Here is a 25,453-nt window from a genome sequence, read left to right as displayed (position 1 = left end):
AAATCGTTGGTAGATACGACAAAACTACAAGAGACCGAAAAATTTAGTATAAGAACAAAGCTTCTTTTTACATTTTTTCAAATTAACAGTTGCTCACCAAAAAAAAGTTCTGCAGAAGAACAGGTGACAGAGTGTTCCAGAACAAATGTAGATCTTCTATCGAAATTGCCATGTCACGTAGTGAGAACTCTAAAATGTAATATCTATGCCAAATTTCAGTTGAATATCTTGTGAAGTGTGGATACTATGAGAAAAAAACTTGAAAAAAAAAACTTCAACACTCTGTATCTCGAAAACGAAACGTTTGCGACCCCATGTTTATGGAACTTTTTTTTCTTAAACTCACCTAAGGAATCTCCCCTTTTCGTTTGTACGTTCAATTTAGGAACACCCTGTATAATAACAGAAAAAAATATATCGCCCAACTCGACCTATAGCAAATCTTTTTGGGAAACTCAGGTTGTGTGTAGTGAGGGATGGTAGATCAAGTGGCATATAAATCTTGGAAAGAACCGTGAGAAGAATATATTCACTGAAAAAACTTTCAATACAAATCTTGAAAATTGGCTGCAACCCCCTCACGGGGGTGAACACAACCCTGTGATTTTGAATAGGGATATGAGGGATGTTGCGATACCTCATCTTATCGAATACTATCTGATCCTGAAATTTCGCTTCAAAATTTTCATCGACAACGAAATGACTTACGAGGATATATTGAAAAATTCTTAGCCTACAAAAGAACCAACAAAATTTCAATGCCAAAATATTTTATTACTCAACATATTCTCCTCTTAATTGGATACATTTGTTACAGCGAACCTGCAACATCTCTAGACCTTTCAAAAAAAATGTTTTTTCTTGCTCTGCAAACCAGACCTCCACAGCTTTTATTACCTCCTTGTTGGAAGAAAATTTACGACCTTTTAAACTTTTTTCAGTTGAAAGAGGAAAGAGGAAAGAGATGATAGTCGGATGGAGCCAATTCTGGTGAACAAGGGGGTGTTCTAGTAATTCAAACCCTAAATCACGAATTTTTTGCATGTCAACTCGAGATTTGTGTGCAGGGGCGTTGTCCTGCAAAAACTAAACACCTTTGCTTTGGATAGCTTTCCGCGTCATTTCTTTTTAATTTTTTTCCAGAACAGTGGTCAGTAATATCGAATATTAATCTCCGGTAATTTTTCTACCCTTATCCAAAAAATCAATCATGATTAATCCATGGCAATTCCAAAAAACGGAAGCAAGAACTTTTCCAGCAGATTTTTGGATACGAAACTTCTTAGGTCTTAGAGAACCAGAGTGTCGCCATTCCATTGATTGCTTTGTTTCTGGATCGTAGAAATGTACCGGTTCGGTGAACACCTGCTTCTTTATTTCAATTTATCAACTCTGGTTTACTTTTCTGACCTCAAACTTCACACTGACACTTCTCATTAGAAGTGTCAACAATAACTCATTAGTTATTGTTCGTTGCTATGGTAACGCAATATTTTTTTTATGCATGGAACTGGTCTAGGCTAACTAGATATCAATACACAAAATGGGCAGTAATATCTTTTTTGTTGAAAATGGATATAGAGTCATATGACACAAGCTTAGGAGCAGAGAACATTTACGCATTGGTAGAAAGATTTCGACTGATTTATTTCGAAGAAGAATAAAGAAGAAGAAGGAAACTCATTCGTTTGCTTTCTTGTCATTAACTGATTATTGGAGTCGGAATTTGTTTGATTTTATAATTATTTGAGAAGGAGGAAAAAGGAAAAAAACAATACAAGTTACATGTAGTTATCCCTTTCAGAGCTCTGAAGGAGACTTCAAACTAAAAGAAGAAACCGGTTGACGTTATTTTTAAAACACTGGTTTTGTTTGATCCTTCGTCTTCATATTCTTAACAAATTTTGAGCGGAACAACACCCGTATAATAGTTGGGGGGCCGACGATGCTATATCGGGATTTACTCCAGCGTCTTGGAGACCTAGTGGATTTTGAAGATTAGATGGTAAAAAGAAAAAAAGGTTCTATGTTGTATGAACTTTCAGCGGTGGGGAAAGTGTCTGCAGTGACCCAAAGATGTAAAAAAAAAGTCAGGTGTACATACTCGAGCGTGTCAGATTAAGATACTGTATATGCCCTTAGTGTCTCTGATAATGAATTCAAGCTTTACTGACAGTTTGCGCGGTGGGACTGACCGTACGGAAGAGTTGAAAATGGTAAAAAAAAAATTTCCAGCTTGTCAGATTTTTGGAGGATATGTTAATTGGACCCAAAGGGTCCTCTCTCCCTTTCTCTATGGCAGAGACAAGAGACTTTCCCTTTCTCTATGGTTAATCTCGGTGTTGTAAACGTGTTGACCCATTGATCTGACACTAATAAGGGGGGGTTTTCTTAATCTGACGCTTTGAAGATGATAAACATCCTTTTTTTTCGAATATTTCCCTGCCTGTACCTCTAATCGTTTTTGTATCCATTAAGAAAGTTGTGGATAATAAAATTCTACACAACTTTTGTCTGAACCCAGCAAACACTGAAATGCAGTCACTGTACAAAAACTGTACTTCGTTGCTTCAATTGACTGCAGTTACGGTAATGCAATAACTGCACAAAAAAGGACCGTATATGTCCAGGTGGACTTTGCAGTTACTGTACAGTACAAACTGCATTCGACATACAGCCACAGCTGCACTTCAAAAACAGCGATGGCATCGCAATCCACTGTACAGCAAGCTGCAATTCAAATGCAGCAGTGACGTGCTAAAACTGTACAGCAAGCTGTACTTTAAATGCAGTATTCACTTTGCAAAAACTGCACAGATAGCTGCACTTCAAATGCAGCAGTTACGTGCTAAAACTGTACAGCAAGTTGTACTTTAAATGCAGTGGTCACTGTGCAAATACTGTACAGTTAGCTGTGTTTTATATGCAGTTTGTTCACGCAAGAACTGTACAGCAAGCTGTATTTTATATACAATAGACACTGTGCTCAAACTATACAGTAGCTGCACTTTAAATGTAGCAGTCACTGTGTAAAAACTATATCGAAACTTGCAATTACGAAACAATATTCTATTAGAGAAGTTTCCTAGTTATAAACAGAAAATCTATTCTGCAAATCAGAAATTTTCAATTTCACTCAGTATTTTTGCGGTAAGCGCAAAGGTGACTTCACGCTAATTGAGACATAGCCTACTATTAGGGGTGGAGATTAATGAACCATAGGAGTTAGCTACGACAATCGTCGAGGCAGCGTAGATCGTGCCTGCTATAAACGCTGGTTACATAGAGGACATAGAGTAATGCGTCGCCGGTGGCGCCATCGTTTGGCGTATGCTGCACCGCAATAGACGTGTATGCTACCCTGTGATCGCAACCGTCAAGAGCAGTGATGCCATCATTTGGCTAATTCTGGTACCACCATGGTGCGATGAAGTATTCTTCTATCATGGGTATAATCCATATTTTGGTAATGAACGGAGTCTTCAATTATTGAATTAAATCTGTTTATGAAATGTCTCTTTAACCTTCATAATCGAATTTTCAACTTCTTGAAGAAGGTATATGTTTAAGTTTTAGGAATTCCTATGAATTATTATTCTAGATTCTATTATTAACTCTATATCAAATACTCCATTTTTGAAATCAAGAATTGCAAATACAGAAACTGTGCAGTCACTGTATATCAAAAACTGCGTTTTGAAAATGCAGAATTATCAATACAGAAACTATGCAGTCACTGTACATCAAAAACTGCGTTTTGAAAATGCAGAATTATCAATACAGAAACTATGCAGTCACTGTACATCACAAACTGCATTTTGAAAATGCAGAATTATCAATACAGAAACTATGCAGTCACTGTACATCAAAAACTGCGTTTTGAAAATGCAGAATTATCAATACAGAAACTATGCAGTCACTGTACATCACAAACTGCATTCTGAAAATGCAGAATTATGAATACAGAAACTGTGCAGTTACTGTACATCAAAAACTGCGTTTTGAAAATGCAGAATTATCAATACAGAAACTGTGCAGTTACTGTACATCAAAAACTGCGTTTTGAAAATGCAGAATTATCAATACAGAAACTGTGCAGTTACTGTACATCAAGAACTGCGTTTTGAAAATGCAGAATTATCAATACAGAAACTGTGAAGTTACTGCACATCAAAAACTGCGTTTTGAAAATGCAGAATTATCAATACAGAAACTGTGAAGTTACTGCACATCAAAAACTGCGTTTTGAAAATGCAGAATTATCAATACAGAAACTGTGAAGTTACTGCACATCAAAAACTGCGTTTTGAAAATGCAGTATTATCAATACAGAAAATCTGCAGTCACTGTACATCAAAAACTGCGTTTTGAAAATGCAGAATTATCAATACAGAAACTATGCAGTCACTGTACATCACAAACTGCATTTTGAAAATGCAGAATTATCAATACAGAAACTATGCAGTCACTGTACATCAAAAACTGCGTTTTGAAAATGCAGAATTATCAATACAGAAACTATGCAGTCACTGTACATCACAAACTGCGTTTTGAAAATGCAGAATTATGAATACAGAAACTGTGCAGTTACTGTACATCAAAAACTGCGTTTTGAAAATGCAGAATTATCAATACAGAAACTGTGCAGTTTCAGTACAGCAATCTTTGTGCTGCATTCTGGTGGCATTTGTAGTGCAGTATATGTACAGTTGCTGTATATTGTGTTTGTTGGGAAGCAATTTTACATATTCTTAACCGTTCTCCAGTTAGAGGGCATTAAGGGCGAGAAGCTTAGTCACACATGCGAAAGGCAAGGTCAATGTAGAATCTCAGTCTAATCTACAATTGTCAAAATGACAAGGTATTTCTATGACAATTTCTAAATAAGTCACGAAAATTTTAGTGTTGTCTGTGACTGAACCTTAGAATGTACTATTTTCCAATTTTCGCTAAACACCTCGCATTAATCGCCATATATCTCAAAAACTTTTGAATGTAAAAAAATTTGCTAGGGACAAAATTTGTAGAAAATGTTATGCTCTACAACTTTTATAATGAATGCGAAAAAGATTTGAAGCCCGGGGAAGGAGATAATTCAAAAAAACTGTTTTTTGTGACCTTTATGGCCGATTTTTATTGTTTCGGCTTGCTAAAATTGTCAGATTATATTTTTTCCGTTATTCTCGAATCATTAGCTTCAAAATAAGAAAAAACGCCACAGCGCTCGAGAATGTACACGTGACGTTTTTTTGCAACTTTGGCGCCCTCCCACACATTTTCGACACTCTTAAATTGTCAGATTAAGAGAATATATACTTTTCAACATGTAATTAACCACATATATCTTAATCTGTCACGCTCGAGTATGTACAATGATCGTTTTTTTACTCTTCTGACAGGCTGTCCTAGACAGTTCCCCCTATATACAGGTCTAATTTTTGGTAGAGGTACTCTACAGGGTCCAAGGTATGTCCCGTCATATTAATCTGACACGCTCGAGTAAATCCCGAATTTCCCTCTTCGGCTCTCCAACTATAATAAAATGGCAACCAGCTCCCTGACCACTTCACAGACTGCCACCGATTTTGATAATCTGATGTAATTTATTTCTATACTAGAGATTTTTGACGTTCAATCAGATTCTCGGTCACCAAGACCTTGTTTACGAAGTGTCAAATAAATCTAGGTTCCCATACCAGCGCCAATTTAACGGACTATTTTAAAATTGCTCATTTCCCTCTCGGTCACAATCGAATTAACCAATTTAAGTTGAAAAAAGTGCTGAACTTTGCCATGGCAAGTCAAACGCAAGGTATACAGCAGCTTCTTGTCGCCGAAAAAAGGGCAGCTGAAAAAGTCAGTGCCGCAAGAAAACGTAAGTTTCATTTGAATATTATTTTTGATATCTTCCCATTTTCAAACGCTCATTTCTATTTATAATTAGCTGAAATCCCTCGAATGAACGCTGTCGAAATACTGATGTAGGTATTTCGGTCACCTGCTCAGACAATTCCAAATCCAAATCCAAAATTTCATTTGACGCTGAATGGTTCTATAGCGATCATTTCTTTAAATTTTTTTCGTATTCAAGAGTTTGTTATCCCTTTTCATTTATAGAGATGTAAGTACACATCTAAACGCTCAAGTTTCTTTTCACTTCAGCAAAAAATTCTAATTCATTATCGGTTTTTTCATAGGTTTAATGTAATTATGTGATCATTAAAGACAGAAGGAAAAATTTACTCAAAGCTTCCTCACAGGATGAATTTAATTTAAATCTGTTTTTTTTTTAATTTCTTCAATTTGTAACTTGAAGTTTACGAGGTGTGAGGAGAACACGGAAATAGTAAATTTTCGTGGAAAATGAAGATTCGATGCTAGGCGAACATGACTTGTTCTACTTCTATTGTATACAGCATGATATCTATTTAATAAGCATTCTATACATGATTTTTAATTGAAAAAAAATTTCATATAAACATAAGTCAAGTCCAGAATCACTTCATATTTCATCTCAGTAAGGTTTTGAATTTTATTTTCGAGAAAGAGTTTTTTCCTAACTCATACCAGGGTGAGTGTTTGAGTCGCAAAAATATTTTAACAGTAGATTCTTGAGGTCAAAAGAAACACTTTTTTCCTATGCCAATTTTCTGATTCAACCCTGATAAGAAGAGATAGCCATTTTGAGTTTTATAATGTGCTGTGCCATCCCTGGAAAAAAAATTACCTTCAGAATAACTAGCTTAATCTGTGACAATACACATCTGTGGATCTTTCAAAAAGAGTCGTATTCAGCCAAAGTACTCAATTTTTCAGATTTCACAGATAGGTTACTCGAAAACGGCGCATTATACTAGAAAATATAAAATATGAAGAATACCTTTATTTTTTATTTTACAAAACGTTTAAATATTCATTAGATAGCGTCAAACTTAGTTTCAAGAATGGATGGGTCTTTGAATTTTTGATATTTTTATGGTACATAATTGTCATAATGAGAAAAATGGAAGACGTGGGTGATATCTGGTGTTCGAAAAAGATTCATCAAATAAATGAAAAACTATATTCCGAAATTCATTTCATTCGATGAAACCGTCTGTGAGATAGAAACAAAAATAATTTTTTTATGGTCTTTCAACAGTCTGTATCTTTCAAACCGAGCCGATTCTGAAAAAATGGTAAAAAAAGTGTTTCTTTTGACCTCAAAAATCTGCAGTTAAAATATTTGTACAAGTCAAAGACTCAGCCTGTATACCTATACAGGTACTAACTATACTTCAACTACCTAGTTGAATACATTCTTGTAGCATGGGCGCCCGCAGAAATTTTTCTCAGGGAGGGCAAAATATCATCTACGGTAAGTTTTACTGAAAGAAAAATTTCTTTAACGGTGACTATCGAAAAATATCCAAAAAGATGGAATCAATTAAATGATCGTCAAGACCGAACGGTTGCATCGAGCTCCATAAAATCTTCAGATTTTTAACTAGAGGAGTTGCTCTTTCAGAATATATATCACATTTCCATCTACGGTCAGTTTTATTGAAAGAAAAATTACTCTAACAGTGACTATCGAAAAATTTCCAAGAATATGGAATATGATCGTCAAGACCGAACGGCTGCATATCGAGCTCCATCAAAATCTTCAGATTTTTAACTAGAGGAGTTACTCTTTCAGAATTTGTATCACATTTACATTTACGGTAAGTTTTATGGAAAGAAAAACCACTTTCACGGTGACTATCGAAAAATTTCCAAAAAGAAGGAATCAATTAAATGATCGTCAAGACCGAACTGCTGCAACGAACTCCATGAAATCTTCAATGTTATACATATGGCCGACCTTAGATGCGAAAGATTCAATATCTAGTAATTTTGAATTCTTGGGAAAAATATTGAACGAAGAGAAAAGCATTTCATCTTCTTTTGAGAATCTCGTTTCAAGGGCTGAAATCAGATGATCTAAATATTGGATGAATATAGATTTTTTGAAGTAATCTTCAGCTGAAGATGCTTCATAATTAGATATATATTTGTCTACCCCAACAAACACAATATACAGCAACTGTACAAATACTGCACTACAAATGCCACCAGAATGCAGCACAGAGATTGCTGTACTGAAACTGCACAGTTTCTGTATTGATAATTCTGCATTTTCAAAACGCAGTTTTTGATGTACAGTAACTGCACAGTTTCTGTATTCATAATTCTGCATTTTCAAAATGCAGTTTGTGATGTACAGTGACTGCATAGTTTCTGTATTGATAATTCTGCATTTTCAAAACGCAGTTTTTGATGTACAGTGACTGCATAGTTTCTGTATTGATAATTCTGCATTTTCAAAATGCAGTTTGTGATGTACAGTGACTGCATAGTTTCTGTATTGATAATTCTGCATTTTCAAAACGCAGTTTTTGATGTACAGTGACTGCAGATTTTCTGTATTGATAATACTGCATTTTCAAAACGCAGTTTTTGATGTGCAGTAACTTCACAGTTTCTGTATTGATAATTCTGCATTTTCAAAACGCAGTTCTTGATGTACAGTAACTGCACAGTTTCTGTATTGATAATTCTGCATTTTCAAAACGCAGTTCTTGATGTACAGTAACTGCACAGTTTCTGTATTGATAATTCTGCATTTTCAAAACGCAGTTCTTGATGTACAGTAACTGCACAGTTTCTGTATTGATAATTCTGCATTTTCAAAACGCAGTTTTTGATGTACAGTAACTGCACAGTTTCTGTATTGATAATTCTGCATTTTCAAAACGCAGTTTTGGATGTACAGTGACTGCAGATTTTCTGTATTGATAATACTGCATTTTCTAAACGCAGTTTGTGATGTACAGTGACTGCACAGTTTCTGTATTCATAATTCTGCATTTTCAAAATGCAGTTTGTGATGTACAGTGACTGCATAGTTTCTGTATTGATAATTCTGCATTTTCAAAACGCAGTTTTTGATGTACAGTGACTGCAGATTTTCTGTATTGATAATACTGCATTTTCTAAACGCAGTTTGTGATGTACAGTGACTGCATAGTTTCTGTATTGATAATTCTGCATTTTCAAAACGCAGTTTTTGATGTACAGTGACTGCATAGTTTCTGTATTGATAATTCTGCATTTTCAAAATGCAGTTTGTGATGTACAGTGACTGCATAGTTTCTGTATTGATAATTCTGCATTTTCAAAACGCAGTTTTTGATGTACAGTGACTGCAGATTTTCTGTATTGATAATACTGCATTTTCAAAACGCAGTTTTTGATGTGCAGTAACTTCACAGTTTCTGTATTGATAATTCTGCATTTTCAAAACGCAGTTCTTGATGTACAGTAACTGCACAGTTTCTGTATTGATAATTCTGCATTTTCAAAAATTTGATATAGAGTTAATAATAGAATATAGAATAATAATTCATAGGAATTCCTAAAACTTAAACATATACCTTCTTCAAGAAGTTGAAAATTCGATTATGAAGGTTAAAGAGACATTTCATAAACAGATTTAATTTAATAATTGAAGACTCCGTTCATTACCAAAATATGGATTATACCCTTGATAGAAGAATACTTCATCGCACCATGGTGGTACCAGAATTAGCCAAATGATGGCATCACTGCTCTTGACGGTTGCGATCACAGGGTAGCATACACGTCTATTGCGGTGCAGCATACGCCAAACGATGGCGCCACCGGCGACGCATTACTCTAAGTCCTCTATGTAACCAGCGTTTATAGCAGGCACAATCTACGCCGCCTCGACGATTGTCGTAGCTAACTCCTATGGTTCATTTATCTCCACCCCCTAAGAGTAGGCTATGTCTCAATTGGCGTGAAGTCATCTTTGCGCTTACCGCAAAAATACTAAGTGAAATTGAAAATTTCTGATTTGCAGAATAGATTTTCTGTTTGTAACTAGGAAACTTCTCTAATAGAATATTGTTTCGTAATTGCAAGTTTCGATATGGTTTTTACACAGTGACTGCTACATTTAAAGTGCAGCTACTGTATAGTTTGAGCACAGTGTCTATTGTATATAAAATACAGCTTGCTGTACAGTTCTTGCGTGAACAAACTGCATATAAAACACAGCTAACTGTACAGTATTTGCACAGTGACCACTGCATTTAAAGTACAACTTGCTGTACAGTTTTAGCACGTAACTGCTGCATTTGAAGAGCAGCTATCTGTGCAGTTTTTGCAAAGTGAATACTGCATTTAAAGTACAGCTTGCTGTACAGTTTTAGCACGTCACTGCTGCATTTGAATTGCAGCTTGCTGTACAGTAGATTGCAATACCATCGCTGTTTTTTAAGTGCAGCTGTGGCTGTATGTCGAATGCAGTTTGTACTGTACAGTAACTGCAAAGTCCACCTGGACATATACGGTCCTTTTTTGTGCAGTTATTGCATTACCGTCACTGCAGTCAATTGAAGCAACGAAGTACAGTTTTTGTACAGTGACTGGATTTCAGTGTTTGTTGGGACCGCAAATTCCTGGATTTCCAATCTCTATATTTGAGACTCTGAGCAATAGATGATGCTTTGGAAAAAATTTCTGTGAAGCATGCATCATCGTAACGATATTTTCCACATATATCTATAATAAAATTTATGTGACGTTGAACATCTACAAAATTGATAAGAACATCTTGTAGTGTATTTGCTATTGGTTCCAATATATTTGAATATTTACTTGCTACCGTTAAACAAACCACGAAATTGAAAGAGTTTATTGCAGCCCATAACTGAGCAGCTCTTTTTGTTGTTGAAGAATTCATTGAAATTTCTTTTTGAATATAGTTTCAGAGTTTTCATCGAAAACTCGCAAAGATTTATATCTAGCTGACTAATGAGTTTCACAAAACAAAGGATAATGTTGAAGGTGTTGTGCTGAAAAAAAATAAGGCGATCAGAATTTCAGGGGGGGGCATGCCCCCTCACATAATTTAAAAACACACCTGATAGAGGTTTTATATTTGATCTGGGGTTATTAAAATGACACACTTGTTTTTTTTTACTAGGTACCTAGTTGAATTATACCACTTTTTTCCGATCAAATTAGACATATCCATTGAAAGTCTTTACTGTTATTATAAATGTGGAAGTTTTTGTATCGTGTGATAAGACAAAGAATTTTGAAACACCTTTATATCATCAATCAAGTTTTTTCCACACTTAACTGATCCTCGAGATCTCAGTGACCTATTTTGAAAATTTCAGCTTTTTAAGATATGAAATGACTTTTCTATGCTTATTTCATTGGATCCATTTTTTTTGGCAATTTTTTGTGGAAAACCATTAATATCTCCGAAAGTATCAGGAAAAGGGATAGGAAAATACTGAACAAAAAACTCACATCGGATTAGAGAACCATAAAAATTCCTAATAAATAGAGTGTCCCATTTGAAATTACGAAGTTTTCAGTATTTTTTTGTATAAGCGGCAACGTCGAAATATTTGGAAGATTTTAGTCAGATAGATCAGAAGCGTAAACCCTAGTACCTACCCAAATTTTCAGAACAATCTAATGATCCGTTCTTCATAAACGTCTAATAGGCCAACCAGCGTGGGACACCCTGTATAGCGATGAAATAACAAGAATAACTAAAACCACCTATCAGTCAGATGTTTAACCAGATTCGTGAAAACTGATAAGAAAGCACGATCAGTGGGAACATTTTTTTGTCCATGTTTTCACACTTTATTTAACTATGTATTAACAATATGATTGCATACTTTCTAACAATAAAATATTACCAGTTATTATCTAATTCGCCAGTGTTGCACAAATCTCTTTTACATTGTCTGCATTCAATGAGGGCACTTCCATGTTTTTCCTTTTCTTTGGAACAATAATCGTCAGTCGCACAACCCCTCTTCCATCTAGGTTTGTACCCTTGTGGAAAATTTCCATTTACTATATATTCTTCGTAACACTTCGTGGAACCAGGTGGACAAACCAGACTGAAGTCGCACTTATAACCATACCTGCAAGCAGCTTCACCTCTCACAGACCAACAAGCATGACACTCTAAAGATGAAGCTGCAGAAAATTGAATTTGTAATATAATGTAGGTAACAATTATTACACATTCAAGAGATAATAATAATTACAATAATATCGTTTATCATATAATCGGAATTATACTCAGAAAATGAAACACGTCTTGGAAAAACCTAGAAATAATACACCAAAAAATGGGAAAACAAAAAATCTACATGAACAATTGTAGACAATCAATTTTTGAAGGAAATCAAGAGTTTAAATATTCATCTATAGAGTACGGCTCTAAATCTATTTATAAATGGAGAATAGCTTTCCTAAACTTTTTGATGTATATTGAAGCTTATTGGTATTGTTTAGGAACCTTATTGAACAACTTGAGGCATATACAGGGTGATTCAGAACTCGTGGCGAAAAATTGAGAAACGTATACTAGCAGCCTGTTCTTGATAAAAAAGATTGAATAAAATTTTTGGATATTGCGTTGTTTCCGAGATATACGTGTTTCAAAATGTCTGCATGTCATCAATTTTAAACTTTATTAGCTGATAAAAATACAGAAAAAATGTAATCAAAGGGTCAAAAATGCATACATGCTTGGCAACGCAGAATAAAGGAATTGTACACTAATTGCATGTTTTGCCTATTCTAAGTGGATTCGACTGCATTAACAATTAATTAATAATTAATTATCATTAATTTCCACTGCGTAAACTTGTTGTTTCAAATGTCCCCATTCAAAATAATCCAAAGGATTCAAATCAGGTGATCTAGCTGGCCATAGCACCTTTGATGAGCGTCAGAAAACACCCGTTTTCGTCGTCTATTAGGAAATCTCATGTTGTACCCCCGACAAGCTTTTAATGAGCCGCCATCACAAAAACCTTACACAAACATAATATCTGCATATTCTTCGTTAGAAAACTGCATGTTTAACAGAAGGACTAAACCAGCAAAGCATTTTTTGAATTGTCAAACAATAAGTGTTTTGTCACCAGGTGACATTCATCTCATTCATTTTTAGGCTTAGTGTAATTTATGAAATTTAATTGGTTGCATACAGAAACATTAATGTCCAAAAACTCGGAAACGAAGCCTCATCGGCCAAAAATTTTTTATACGTTTAATCAAGAATATCAGTCTCTATATATGTCCCTTAATTTTTCGCCACCAGTTTTGAATCACCCTGTATATTCAACGTTGATCAAAATTGAGTTGATAAGCTAATATTAAGTTATTTGGTTGAACTAGCCAATGTCTTGGACTAGAAAATTATAGGTGGAAGGAGGACTTAGCTTAGCCTCTTTGAAGTCTATATACCAAGCTACCTATATATGTTCAAGCAAAAAAAGAAGTGGTCGATCAAAAAAGAAAACCCCAAAGTTATCCAGCAATTTTGAAAATATGATGACAGAAGTTCCACGAACCTCTGCTCGGGTTTTGTATCAACTGGCTGGATTATCCCTTAGCATATGCCAAACGATTTTGAAAAAAAAAAGACATGAATTTGTTTCCATAAAGATTGATATGTTATCAGAAAATTAAAAAAGTTAATAACCTACCCTTATAGATAATCCGATTTCGATATGCACCAGTCGAAAGCAAATTGTGGGATCTATTTTCTTTGAAGGAGCAGAAGAACGTTATGAAGTAGAAATCATCATGCCTTCTTAGAGCTAATATAAATTGAATTTTGATAAATTGTCTAATAGTTATTTTCAAGAGCTGTGGAAACCTTAGCTACTGCCTGATTTCAAGTTGAAGAATTCAATTTTTCAAATATCTAAACTAGAATCATTGAAAAAAATTCATCAAATTGACAATGGTTCTTTCATTTTGCACGCTTTTCTATAACGTTTTGAATATTTCAGAAGTGTTTAGGAACAATGAGGAGGACAACTCTCTAGCAACTACTTCATTTATAGAGAACCATAAACTCATATTTTAATGAAAAACATGTGATTCAGTTTCTTTAGTTATGGATTTCCAGCATCGACCAAAATCAATTCAAAATTCATTGAGAATGAATATTGAGATTCTCACTTAGATCATTGAGTATTATTATATTAACCCCTTATTTAATACTCAATGCTATGATTCATTCATATTACTGAAATAGGTAGGTAGATCTCTTTCACAAAAAACCTAATACATCGATCCTTTCAAGATTCATGTCTTTTACGAATGAAAACTGTTAACTTCAGTTGAAATTTTTACCAATCATTGATAAATCAATTATTACAGATTGTTTGGATTCCTTTTATCTAACTCAATGAAAGAAATGCTTTTCGCACTTTGGCTGAAATTTGCATCAGCCTTCAAAATTCTATAGCCTACTTGACGAATTTTCTTTAACGCACGTTATACAGGGTGAGTCTTTGACTCGTACAAATATCAGTTGATTTTTGAGGTCAAAAGAAACACTTTTCTTCTTTACCAACCATTTTTTTCGAATCGGCTCGGTTTGAAAAATACGGTCTTTTAAAAAACCATAAAAAATGTTATTTTTAGTTCTATCTCACAAATGACTTTATCGAATGTAATGAATTTCGGAATATAGTTTTTCATTTATTTGATGGATCTTTTTCGAACACAAGATTCCAGTTTTCTCATTATGACCAGTTGGACGCTAGCTAATAAATATTTGAACGTTTTGTAAAGTGAAAGTATTCCTCATATTTTCTCGTATAAAGCGCCGTTTTCGAGTAATTTGATGATAATGATGTGTCACATATTAAGCTAGTTATTTTGAAGGTAATTTTGTTTTTACAGGAGTGGTATAGAAAACAATGTATTTTTTTTTACCTCAAGAAACTACTGTTAAAATATTTGTACGAGTCAAAGGCTCACCCTGTATATTGAAATAATAAGAACCGCATGGGAAACATAAGGTCATTTTTTCTTAACCTCACCCAATATTCTGCGGAGCGCTATGAAGGCTTAATTCATTTTGAGTGTGTTATAAGGGGGATGATCCCAAATATTTCGGCGTTTTTTTCACAATCGTTTTTTCAATTGGATGCCATTTCACAGAGTAGCAGGTATCCACGAAAAAATTCCAAATTTTGATTAGAGTTTTCATCAAAAACCTTTTCATTTCAAATGGAAACCCTTATTTTTTATCGAATTATGATTGTACCCCTGAAAACAAAAGAAAATTTCAATTCATTATTATCAAATAATTTTTCTTCTTCTTCCACCTTATTTTTAAGTCCATGTCTTGTATACCTTGTATATCTACCGTATTTCAAAGCATCTACTTTGGTGGTCAAAATCAAATAATTCAATATTAGAAATCTAGAAATGGTAAAAATATCAGACATTAATTTCTGAAAAAATTATTTTTATTTCCATTTGAGTTGACTCTGTTGATAAGACAACATGCCTGATTTCACGGATCTCATTCGTATATCCCATAGCGAGTGTAAGCGCGAGTAGAAACTGAGAGATACTATCGAAAGAGAAATGAATTACATGAGAAATGTCTGTTCCTTTCATAACAAAACTGCTAGAAAACAGAGAAATGTGTGAAATTTCAGTTTTGTCGGAGAATTCTTTGAACAACGCTGAAAAGATATCTAGGATTGTGTTGTTCTAGTAAATGAATTTTGGTTGATAGGGGGAAATTGTATACGGTTGATTCGAATCAATTTGTATCAACCCTGTTATCAACGTAATGACAGCAACCCCTAAAATCTTAAATGTGAAGAGAGTATAGGTGACATTTTCTTTTAGAGGTAATTCGATAGCAAGAGTTAAAAATTCAGCCCTTACATTTTCGAAAACTTCAACTTGAATGTTTCGGCATTCTGTGCGTATTCTTACATTCAATTTTCGGATGAAAAAATCTATAGGTGTCAAGTAATTTTGCGCATGCGAAAAATTCAAGTTGAAATTTTCCAAAACGTAGGTATTTTTGTCTAGAAAATGATGACCAATATTCTGATAAATCTTCGATAGTAACAAAATTTTCATTATTTTCATGTTTTATTGCAACTTTTGCTCTCTACTTTCTACTCTTTTTTTTGATTTTAATAAAGTATTGACATTAACATATTTGGCATTTTTGAATAGGAATTCGAATTACCTTTTAAACAAGGTGTCACTCAACTCCTCTTCTGACTATTCCCATTTAAGATTTTGGGTTTTGCTCACAGGGTTGATTGGAACCAACCGTTGGGGGCCAGGATATTAATAAGGGTGTACCTTTTCAAATTGACACACACTGTATGTAATAATCTAGGTACTCACAATTCGCCGCACCGAATCTGTCATTGTTGCATTTATCTCCTTGGCACACTTTGCAGAACTTAAGAGCCCCTCTGTGCAGGTTCTGCTGCCTGGTGCACCAGTCAGAGGGTGCACATCCTCTACGGTAAAGAGGAACATAGTCGCCGTTTCTTTTTTCGTTACCTATCAGATATTCTTCGTAGCAGTGATCCTCCCCCTCGATCGTACAGACCCTGGTCTTTTCCTCCGTTCCGAAACGACAGTCGGAATTGTAGTCTTCACTGTTACAATAACGGCATTCGAGGGAATAAACTGTGGCAACAGCATAATAAAGTAAAAAAGGTATAATCTGAAGAGATATCATATTCAAGTTGAATGGGGAATAAGCGTTCTTTGTGTTTATCAGTTGAATATATTGCTGACTCAAGGCTATTGGTAATTGCCTTTTTTGCAAAATAGTTATCTGTTCAATTTTCGTTTGAGCTCGTGAAGCACTGGAAATTTTTTTGATGTTAGAAGGTTTCCTTTCGCTTTTATCTGCTTTCCACTTTCAAATTATAAAAATTCATCAAGTAATTCCAATATTTCGAAAGTGCAGACTTGATCCCAGAGCTCTAATCCTGGTAAAAAACAGAGTGTTCCACAGGGTCGGTCCATGAATAGTTAGAAGTAAAATTGTCAAGATCTAATCAGAATTCCTTCAGATACATAACGATTCGACCAACCACCTTCGCCAAAAAGAGCTTATTTATTTATTTAGCCTATGGTCTACACGAACATACATGAAAAAAAAGAAAGAAAGGAAAGTAAATACAGTTACACACAACAAAACACTAGAATACACTTCACAACTACACTCACAGTCATTGTCTCCACTATCACTGCCAAAAAGAGCTAAAGATCGACTATAAAACGTTTTTAAACCATTTGCACGAAGCTGAATTCAATTGACAGAAAAAGTATAATCTAATCTAATTTTATCTCCGAATCCTTGGACAAACTAAATAAAAATGACTTATTTCTTTAACGGATGTTAACTTGGGGATGAGCTAAAACCATCGTGATCAAAGCATCTTCAAACGGTGTTCAAAACAGGATCTAGGACCAGTAAGACCAGGAAGGTTCTTCTGTCAATTTGGTGGGAGTGAATCTATTATCAGTTGCTTCTTTATGATCAAACCTCGGAATAAGAACTCTACTTACTGTCAATAGTGTCAATAATTTGACCGTTTGAAGCTAGCGAGTGACCAGAAACGTCTATTTATAGACGTGTGTGTCTGGCGTTGTACAAAATGAAAACAACAGCTCTCTTTCTAGCCGTTTCTGGTCACTCGCTAGCTTCAAACGGTCAAATCATTGACACTATTAACAGAAGAGTCACTATATATAGTGACTCCCCAGAAATTTTGCGGTTACTCTGTTTTTCTTGCAATACAAATCTTCCTTAGTGGTAAGAAATTGGATTCGAGAGAAGATTGTGAAAATTGGTTACAAGAGTTTTTCCCCAAAAGGGACAAAAACTTCCATTATAAAGACTACCATTTTATTAATAGTTGGGGAGCCGACGATGCTAAATCGGGATTTACTCGAGCGTCCTGGAGACCTAGTGGATTTTGAAGATTAGATGGTAGAATGAAAAAAAGGTTCTATGATGTATGCACTTTCAGCGGTTGAGAAAGCGTCTGCAGGACCTCAAAGATGAAAAAAAAAATTGTCGTGTGTACAAACTCCAGCGTGTCTGGATACTGTATATGCCCTACGTGTCTCTGATAATGAATTCATGCTTTGTAACGGGTTTTCCTCGGTGTACTCGAGCGCCAGCTATTTTTTAAGGGAGAATAGCAAATCTACCCTGGTAGCTACTAGCCGAAGACAAGGTTCCTTGGTGACTGGGGTGTTAGCGACAACCAGTGAAATTCAAAATCAACGCACACAAATTATATTTGTCGACTCTTACAAGGAAACACAAATGGCACTATTATAAACTTCGTACAGTGAAAGACTCGAAATTAGTGAATTTACAGGGCAAAACGGACGGAATGAAACGGGATCCGATCTCAAAAGTTATACGTGGGTTTAGGGACTTGTTCGCCAGCCAGAACCTAAGACGCACACTTAACGGACAGATATCGGACTTCAGCCAGGTAAGGGGTTGAAAAATTACGACACAGAGTCACGACGGCTCACCCTTAGGCTCGTTCGGCACTCCCCGGGTATCCACACCAGCAGAATGCCTCCCTAACCGTAGGGGTGAACACAGGAACGAGGTAAAAGACGGGAAATGAGGAAAGGGTGCGCCACCCCAAAGTGTCCTCGGTACCCCCCGGGTATCCACACCAGCAGGGTACTTTAACGACAGCAGGGGTGGAAGTAAGAGAGACGGGAAATTTCAGGGAAGGGTGAGCCACCCCAAAGTGCCTTCGGTACCCCCCGGGTATTCACACCAGCAGGGTACGTTAATGACAGTAGGGGTGGAACTCAGGTATAGAAGGGATGTAGACGGAGACTGAAGTTCCAATGATATATAATATAAAAAAAACGGAGTGTCGTCTTACCTATCGGTTTGGCCACTTGCACTCGCAAACTCCCAGAAAACAGAAAAAAAATCACCCAATAAAGTAAAATTCTACCCCGAATCGGAAAAAACTCAAAAAAAAATAAATCTTCTCGAAATAACCCACGTTTTGTCGGCGGACGGTACTTTAATCGTATACGCTGAGAGTGAAAATTAATCAAGCAATCAGTGACAGCGAGTCAATCAATCAGCAGAAGCAAGTTAATCGTAAGTGAAGTGACCTGCGGGGGAACATCTGATTTTATACGCACAGGGGGGGTGCGGAAATCAGATGTGCCCTGACAGTCGAAATTCGGTAAAATATGCGTCGATGAAGACGTTTTAATTTCGACTTATCTGTGCAAGCGAACAAAAAACACGGTTATCTTCCAATTCAGGATGTTTTATACGGTGCGACATCGTTTTTCAGAACTGAAAACGGAATTAAAACGGTGCGGAATGTTTACAATTCCGAACGATGTCGGAATCCTGAATTGGAAATTTGAAAAGATTTCTCGGAAAGTTAATTCAAAAACAAAATTACTTAAAAATGAAAACTAAAATAATTATTCTAAAATGAGGGGGTAGGTTTGAAAAACCATCCTCTCATTACAGCTTATCTGACAGTTTGCGAGGTGGGACTGGCCGTACGGAAGAGTTGAAAATGGTAAAAAAAAATTTCCAGCGTGTTAATTTTTGTAAAATATGTTAATTGGACCCAAAGGAAGCTGCTTTTCAAGAAACTGACAATTCTAATGTGACGGAAGGTCACAGCAGTCATTTGAAAATGTAAAAAAAATCGTTACATACTGGAGCGTGTCAGATTTTTATAAAGATGGTTAATCCCGGTGTTGTAAACGTGTTGGTCCATTAAACTGACACTAATCAGGGGGGGTTTTCTTAATCTGACACTTTGAAGATGATAAAAATGCATTTTTTCGAATATTTCCCTCCCTGTACCTCTAATCGTTTTTGTATTCATTATGAAAGTTGTAGATAATAAAATTCTACACCCTTTTGTCTGAAGCAATTTTACATACTCTTAACTGTTAGTTAATTAACTAACTCTAACTTAAGTTAGGGGGCGATAAGGGCGAAAAGCTTAGCCACTTATGCCTTAGGGCAAGGTCAATGTAGAATCCCAGTCTAATCTACAATTGTCAAAACGACAAGGTATTTCTATGATGACAATTTCGAAATTAGTCACGAACATTTTAGTATTTTCTCTGACTGAACCTTAAAATGTACTATTTTCCAACGAGTGAATTTTCGCTTCAGCATGTATCACTAAACACCTCGCATTAATCACCATTTATCTCAAAAACGTATGAACGTAGAAAAAATTGCTTAGGACGAAATTTGTAGAGAATGTTATGCTCTTCAACTTTTATAATGAATGCGAAAAAGATTTGAAGCCCAGGGAAGGAGATAATAATTCAAATAAACTGATTTTTGTGACCTTTATGGCCAATTATGTCAGATATTTTTTCCCTTATTCTCGAATCATTAGCTTCAAAATAAGAAAAAACGCCACCGCGCTCGAGAATGTACACGTGACGTTTTTTTTTGCAACTTTGGCGCCCCCCACACATTTTCGACACGCTTATTAAATTGTCAGATTGAGAGAATATATACTTTTCAACATGTAATTAACCACATATATCTTAATCTGACAAGCTCGAATATGTACAATGATCGTTTACGTTTTGTTTTTACTATTCTGACAGGCTGTCCTAGACAATTCCCCCTATATACAGGTCTAATTTTTGGTAGAGGTACTCTACAGGGTCCAAAGTATCTCCTCTTATATTTATCTGACATGCTCGAGTAAATCCCTAATTTCCCTCTTCGGTTCCCCAACTATAAGCTATCTTTAAAATGGCATCTTTCAAAGTATAGAACAAAACCGACATCGTTCACCTAAATCGTACGACTTTTCACGTTTTGTGAATACGAATATGTTATTCTTGGAATTTTCACTTACAGGAAAACTGAAGCGAATCAAGCAAGCCAGGGAAGAAGCAAATCATGAAATAAACGCTTATCGACAAGAAAGAGAACGTCAATTTCGAGAGTTTGAAACCAAACACTTGGGTTCAAAAGGAGATATTGCTCAGAAGATTGACAAAGAGACGGATCAACGTTTGGAACAAATGGCCGATGATGTTGCTAACAACAGGAAAAAGGTAGGTCCTACTCTTAAAATTTTTGAGGCATTCAATAACAATCTATATTTATGTTTTAGGTGGTTGATGAACTTATCGGTTTAGTTTGTGACATTAATCCAGAAATCCACCAAAATTTCGCCCTGCTCAACTATTACAATAAGATATAGTTTGGGCCTAACTCGAAAAATTGAAACATTTGAAAGCCAAATATGTATCATTTGTCAGTGTTGTTTTAGATATTTCTTTATAATATTATTATCGCATTCATTATTTCTCAACTCTTTTATAAAGAATAAAGTATCAGACTCATTGTAACGGTTTTCCTTTCTATTTATTTTTCCACAAAACCATTAAAGATGTGCTGAATAATATTCGGCACGTGATATTTGCAACGAATTTGAACCATTTTTATCATGTTTTTGTTCGATCGACGTATTAGTAGTACGCAACAATGGCAGAAGAAAAAATTCGCCAATCAACTTCTTATTGTTTCACATTGAAAAAATTACTCCAAAATCGAGAAAGATTATTTTCATTTTCTATATATCTTCGATATCTCCCTTCTCTCTTGTATATACAGGGTGTCCCGTAAAGACCACGTCAAACGCAAACGGAAAGTAGATCAGAATGTGCTCTACCTGATGTGAAAAAATCGTTCATATGAAAGTCTCACAGTTTTCGAGATATTTGATGTTTTATGAAAATGTTGAATTTTTTCAATTAAACTGCTTTCTCTCTTGCAGAAGCTACAATTAAATACTTTTCGAATCAGTTTTTTTTCCGTAAATTTTGTTGAATGATTACTCAAATTCATGCAATGAAAAATACCACAAAATATTATACAGGGATTCTGAAAAAAAAAATTGAAATTCATGTTCTGAAGGAAATGTTTTTTTGTGCTGAATTCTATCTGACGTGGTATAAAAAAAAGACACTAGACCTTTTCTGCATATTACGTTGAAAAGTTGCCCATTTTGTGAGGATTCCGAAATGGTAAAATACAGGTGAAAACCTTCTTCACGAAAAAAGATATTTGAATGTTTATCGAAAATGGAACATTTCTATGAAAAACTGATTTTTTCACCTTTTCCATAAATACTTTCATTTTGCACTTCCTGCTGAAAATAATCAATCAACAAATCAATAAAATGTTATTAAGATGCTAATTCACTGACTGAGTTTTTTTATTTCTTTTTCTTTGCCTAAAGAACTCTCGAACATCGATATGATGTGATGGGATTCAATGATAATGATTCACCAGACTTAAATCCTCTGGATTTTTTTACTGGGGTTTTTTAAAAAAAGGAAATTTATTCGAATCCTATAAGAGATGAAGCACACCGCATTCGTATTTCAGCAGCCAAAATAGCGGGAAGAAGTTTGAATGGTTTGAAAAAGGCATTTCTCAATAGATGATGGGCATGTATTAGCGAAGGGGTTGGTCATTTTGAGCATTTGCTCTAATAAGAATCCTGAATTTTTATTATTGATATTTTTATAACGTTTCTTCACAATAGATTTGTTGATGTTGAAGGTCCTGTGCGTTATTACATTATATCATTGCAATTAATGAATAATTTCATTTTATAAGTAATTTAAGGACTAACTGACATTTTTCAAGAGAATTATTCAATATGTTACAGCAGAATCTGCAAAATGAAAGAATTTGTGGAAAAGGTGACAAAATCAGTTTTTCACAGAAATGCTCCATTCTCGATAAACATTCAAATATCTTTTTTCGTGACGAAGGTTATCACCTGTATTTTACCTTTTCGGAATCCTCACAAAATGGGCAACTTTTCAACGTCATATGCAGAAAAGGTCTAGTGTCTTTTTTTATACCACGTCAGATAGAATTCAGCACAAAAAAACACTTCCTTCAGAACATAAATTTTAATTTTTTTTTCAGAATCCCTGTATAATATTTTGTGGTATTTTTCATTGCATGAATTGAGGTAATCATTCAACAAATTTACGGAAAAAAAACTGATTCGAAAAGTATTTAATTGTAGCTTCCGCAAGAGAGAAAGCATTTTAAGTGAAAAAATTCAACATTTTCATAAAACATCAAATATCTCGAAAACTGTGAGACTTTCATATGAACGATTTTTTCACATCAGGTAGAGCACATTCTGATCTACTTTCCGTTTTCGTTTGACGTGGTCTTTACGGGACACCCTGTATACAGAATATTCCAAATAAGTGCTAGAGTTTTTAGGGGCTCTTATTCCTTATACAAGGAGGGTCTTTCATGTGAACTGAAGCTACTAGGCCTATTCTTGTAAAGTTACACGCTTTCAAAAATGTGTTAAAAAATATTATTATTTTATTGGAAGGAATTGCATTTGGTAGGCATTTTCTGCCAATGAAAAGGCTACTTATGAATATTTTTCCAATTTTATGTGATATTTTATGTTTTAAAGGGGTGAAATATGCAACCCCATTCCATTTTCTACCAAAATTCTATATATTAACGAAAATTTCCCAATATAAAAATATGTGTTGTGTGTTGAAAAGAACGATTCATTGCAAATCTCTTTTGACCCCTGTATTATGTATTAACTAGTAAAAACCACAGATTACAGATTAAATTACTCTGAAATCTGGGGTAAACACAATAGTTTCCCAATGGAATATAAAAAATCTAGTACCTATGTTTGGTCTCTTTGATTTTTATTGTAGCCTTCTCATTGGTGGAACATGCCCACAAAATGCCATTTCTTCAATTCCTCATCACTTTCGAGAAAAAATATCGATAATTTCTCTTTCCCATTTTTGACAACTTTTCGAGGAAAGGCCTGAGAGCCTTATTAAACATGAAAACCTCCTTTAATTTTCACCAAGGAATCACCTCTCAAAAATTTTTTTCTCATTTTTGTGAATATACACTGCGCAAAAAAATTAACGCACATTCTAAAAATCTCAATTTTAATGAAAGTAAACTCAACATTGAATTTATAACTTATTTTTTATGTTCTCTCGGGAAGGTTTTGAACGAAAGAAGACACATTAAATGGAAGAAAAATTCAGGATTTCACCGAATCTTATGTGAAAGAAGAGAAATGGACAATTTTCAAAATACTGAAATGCTGATAAGTGATTTAATACTTGGTATTTCCACCCCTTGCGTTAATTACAGCTCGGCAACGACGGTTCATACTCAAAATGAGTGATCTTAAAATATGTTCTGATCTAATCCTTCCCAGATTTCTCCGAGTTGGATTCCTAAGTCATTAACAGTAGCTGGATGATTTTCTGAACTTCTCAGCCTTCTATTAAGGTTGTCCCAAACCTGCTCAATCGGATTGAGATCTGTACTTCTTGCTGGCCATTCCATTCCATTCAGGAGTACCTCTTCAAGGTACTCCTGAACGATGCGCGCACGATGGGGTCTGGCATTATCGTCCATAAAAATGAAATTTTCACCAATGTATGGGGCAAATGGCACTTACATGCTCTTAAAGAATGTTCCTTATATACTTATCAGCATTCATAGCTCCATTATCAACGACCACTAGGTCTGTGCGAGCAGTCAAAGATATTCCACTCCATACCATAATCGATCCTCCCCCGAAACCAGTAGTATTCAGGAAATTGCACTGAGCATATCTTTCATGTGGACGTCTGTATACAAGGGATCGTCGATCACAATGGTAGAGGCAATATCTAGACTCATCTGTGAAGAGAACTCTTTCCCAATCGGCCTCTTCCCAATGGATATGCTCTCTCGCAAAATCCAAATGCGCCCTTCTATGGGCTGGGGTAAGAGCTGGGCCTCTTGCCGCGACACGAGGCCTTAAATCATATTCTCTCTTCTTATTGTCTGAGTGCTTATTTGCACCTCATGCCTCATGAGTTTGCTCAAGCTGAATTTGAAGGAGGCGAGCGGTTGCAAACCGTTGTCTCAACGAAGAAACTCTCAAGTAACGTTCTTGAATGGCAGTTTTGTTACCCGTGGTCTACCCTGTCCTGGTCTTCGGACATTCATACCTGTCTCCCTGAATCGCTGCAACATTCTGGACACACTTGTATGGGAAACTCCAAACCTTTCTGCAATTCTTGTGTATGTCCACCCATCTTCTCGCAAAACTACCGCTTGGGCACATTTCTCTTGGGTCAAATTGCGTGTTCCGCGTTGCATAGCGATCGAGTGTAGAAAATCAAACGAAAGAAAAACTATTGATCACTAGAATTGATCGAGAACAACTGATTTTAGAATGGAGCCAATACATTCAAAATCTGATAATATCAGCTTTTTTTATTCCTGCTGGGAAAAAACATCTGTATTGAAGAAAACCGTTGAAAGTGGATAACATATGCAGGCATAATTCAATAATTATCATTGAGAACACCTTCAGTTGTAGAATAAATTTGAGATTTCCATAATGTGCGTTAATATTTTTGCGCAGTGTATTAACATGCTTATAAGTGAAACTTCATTTAATCGAATTTTGCAGATTCGTCACCCTTTACGACTGCCTACCTT

The 25,453-nt window shown here is 35.2% G+C and overlaps 2 protein-coding genes across 2 annotated transcripts; one reads left to right on the top strand and one right to left on the bottom strand.

Annotated features, from left to right (window-relative positions):
• Nucleotides 1-5,645: 5,645 nt before the first annotated feature.
• LOC123307253 (V-type proton ATPase subunit G-like) lies at nucleotides 5,646-21,282 on the top strand. Its single transcript, XM_044889486.1, has 3 exons — nucleotides 5,646-5,875; nucleotides 20,786-20,985; nucleotides 21,045-21,282. Exons 1-3 carry the CDS (start codon nucleotides 5,794-5,796, stop codon nucleotides 21,132-21,134), a joined length of 372 nt encoding a protein of 123 aa, XP_044745421.1. The 5' UTR covers nucleotides 5,646-5,793; the 3' UTR covers nucleotides 21,135-21,282.
• Nucleotides 11,721-16,649, bottom strand: LOC123307252. Its single transcript, XM_044889485.1, has 2 exons — nucleotides 16,267-16,649; nucleotides 11,721-12,054 (listed from the first exon to the last, which is right to left on the bottom strand). The coding sequence occupies exons 1-2, from the start codon at nucleotides 16,607-16,609 to the stop codon at nucleotides 11,765-11,767; spliced, it is 633 nt and encodes a 210-aa protein (XP_044745420.1). The 5' UTR covers nucleotides 16,610-16,649; the 3' UTR covers nucleotides 11,721-11,764.
• Nucleotides 21,283-25,453: the final 4,171 nt, after the last annotated feature.

This window comes from Coccinella septempunctata, chromosome 2, assembly GCF_907165205.1.
Source record: "Coccinella septempunctata chromosome 2, icCocSept1.1, whole genome shotgun sequence".
In the NCBI taxonomy this organism is placed as follows: domain Eukaryota; kingdom Metazoa; phylum Arthropoda; class Insecta; order Coleoptera; family Coccinellidae; genus Coccinella; species Coccinella septempunctata.
The sequence above is the reverse complement of the archived record's forward strand: the minus strand, read 5'-3'. Positions and strand labels throughout refer to the sequence as shown.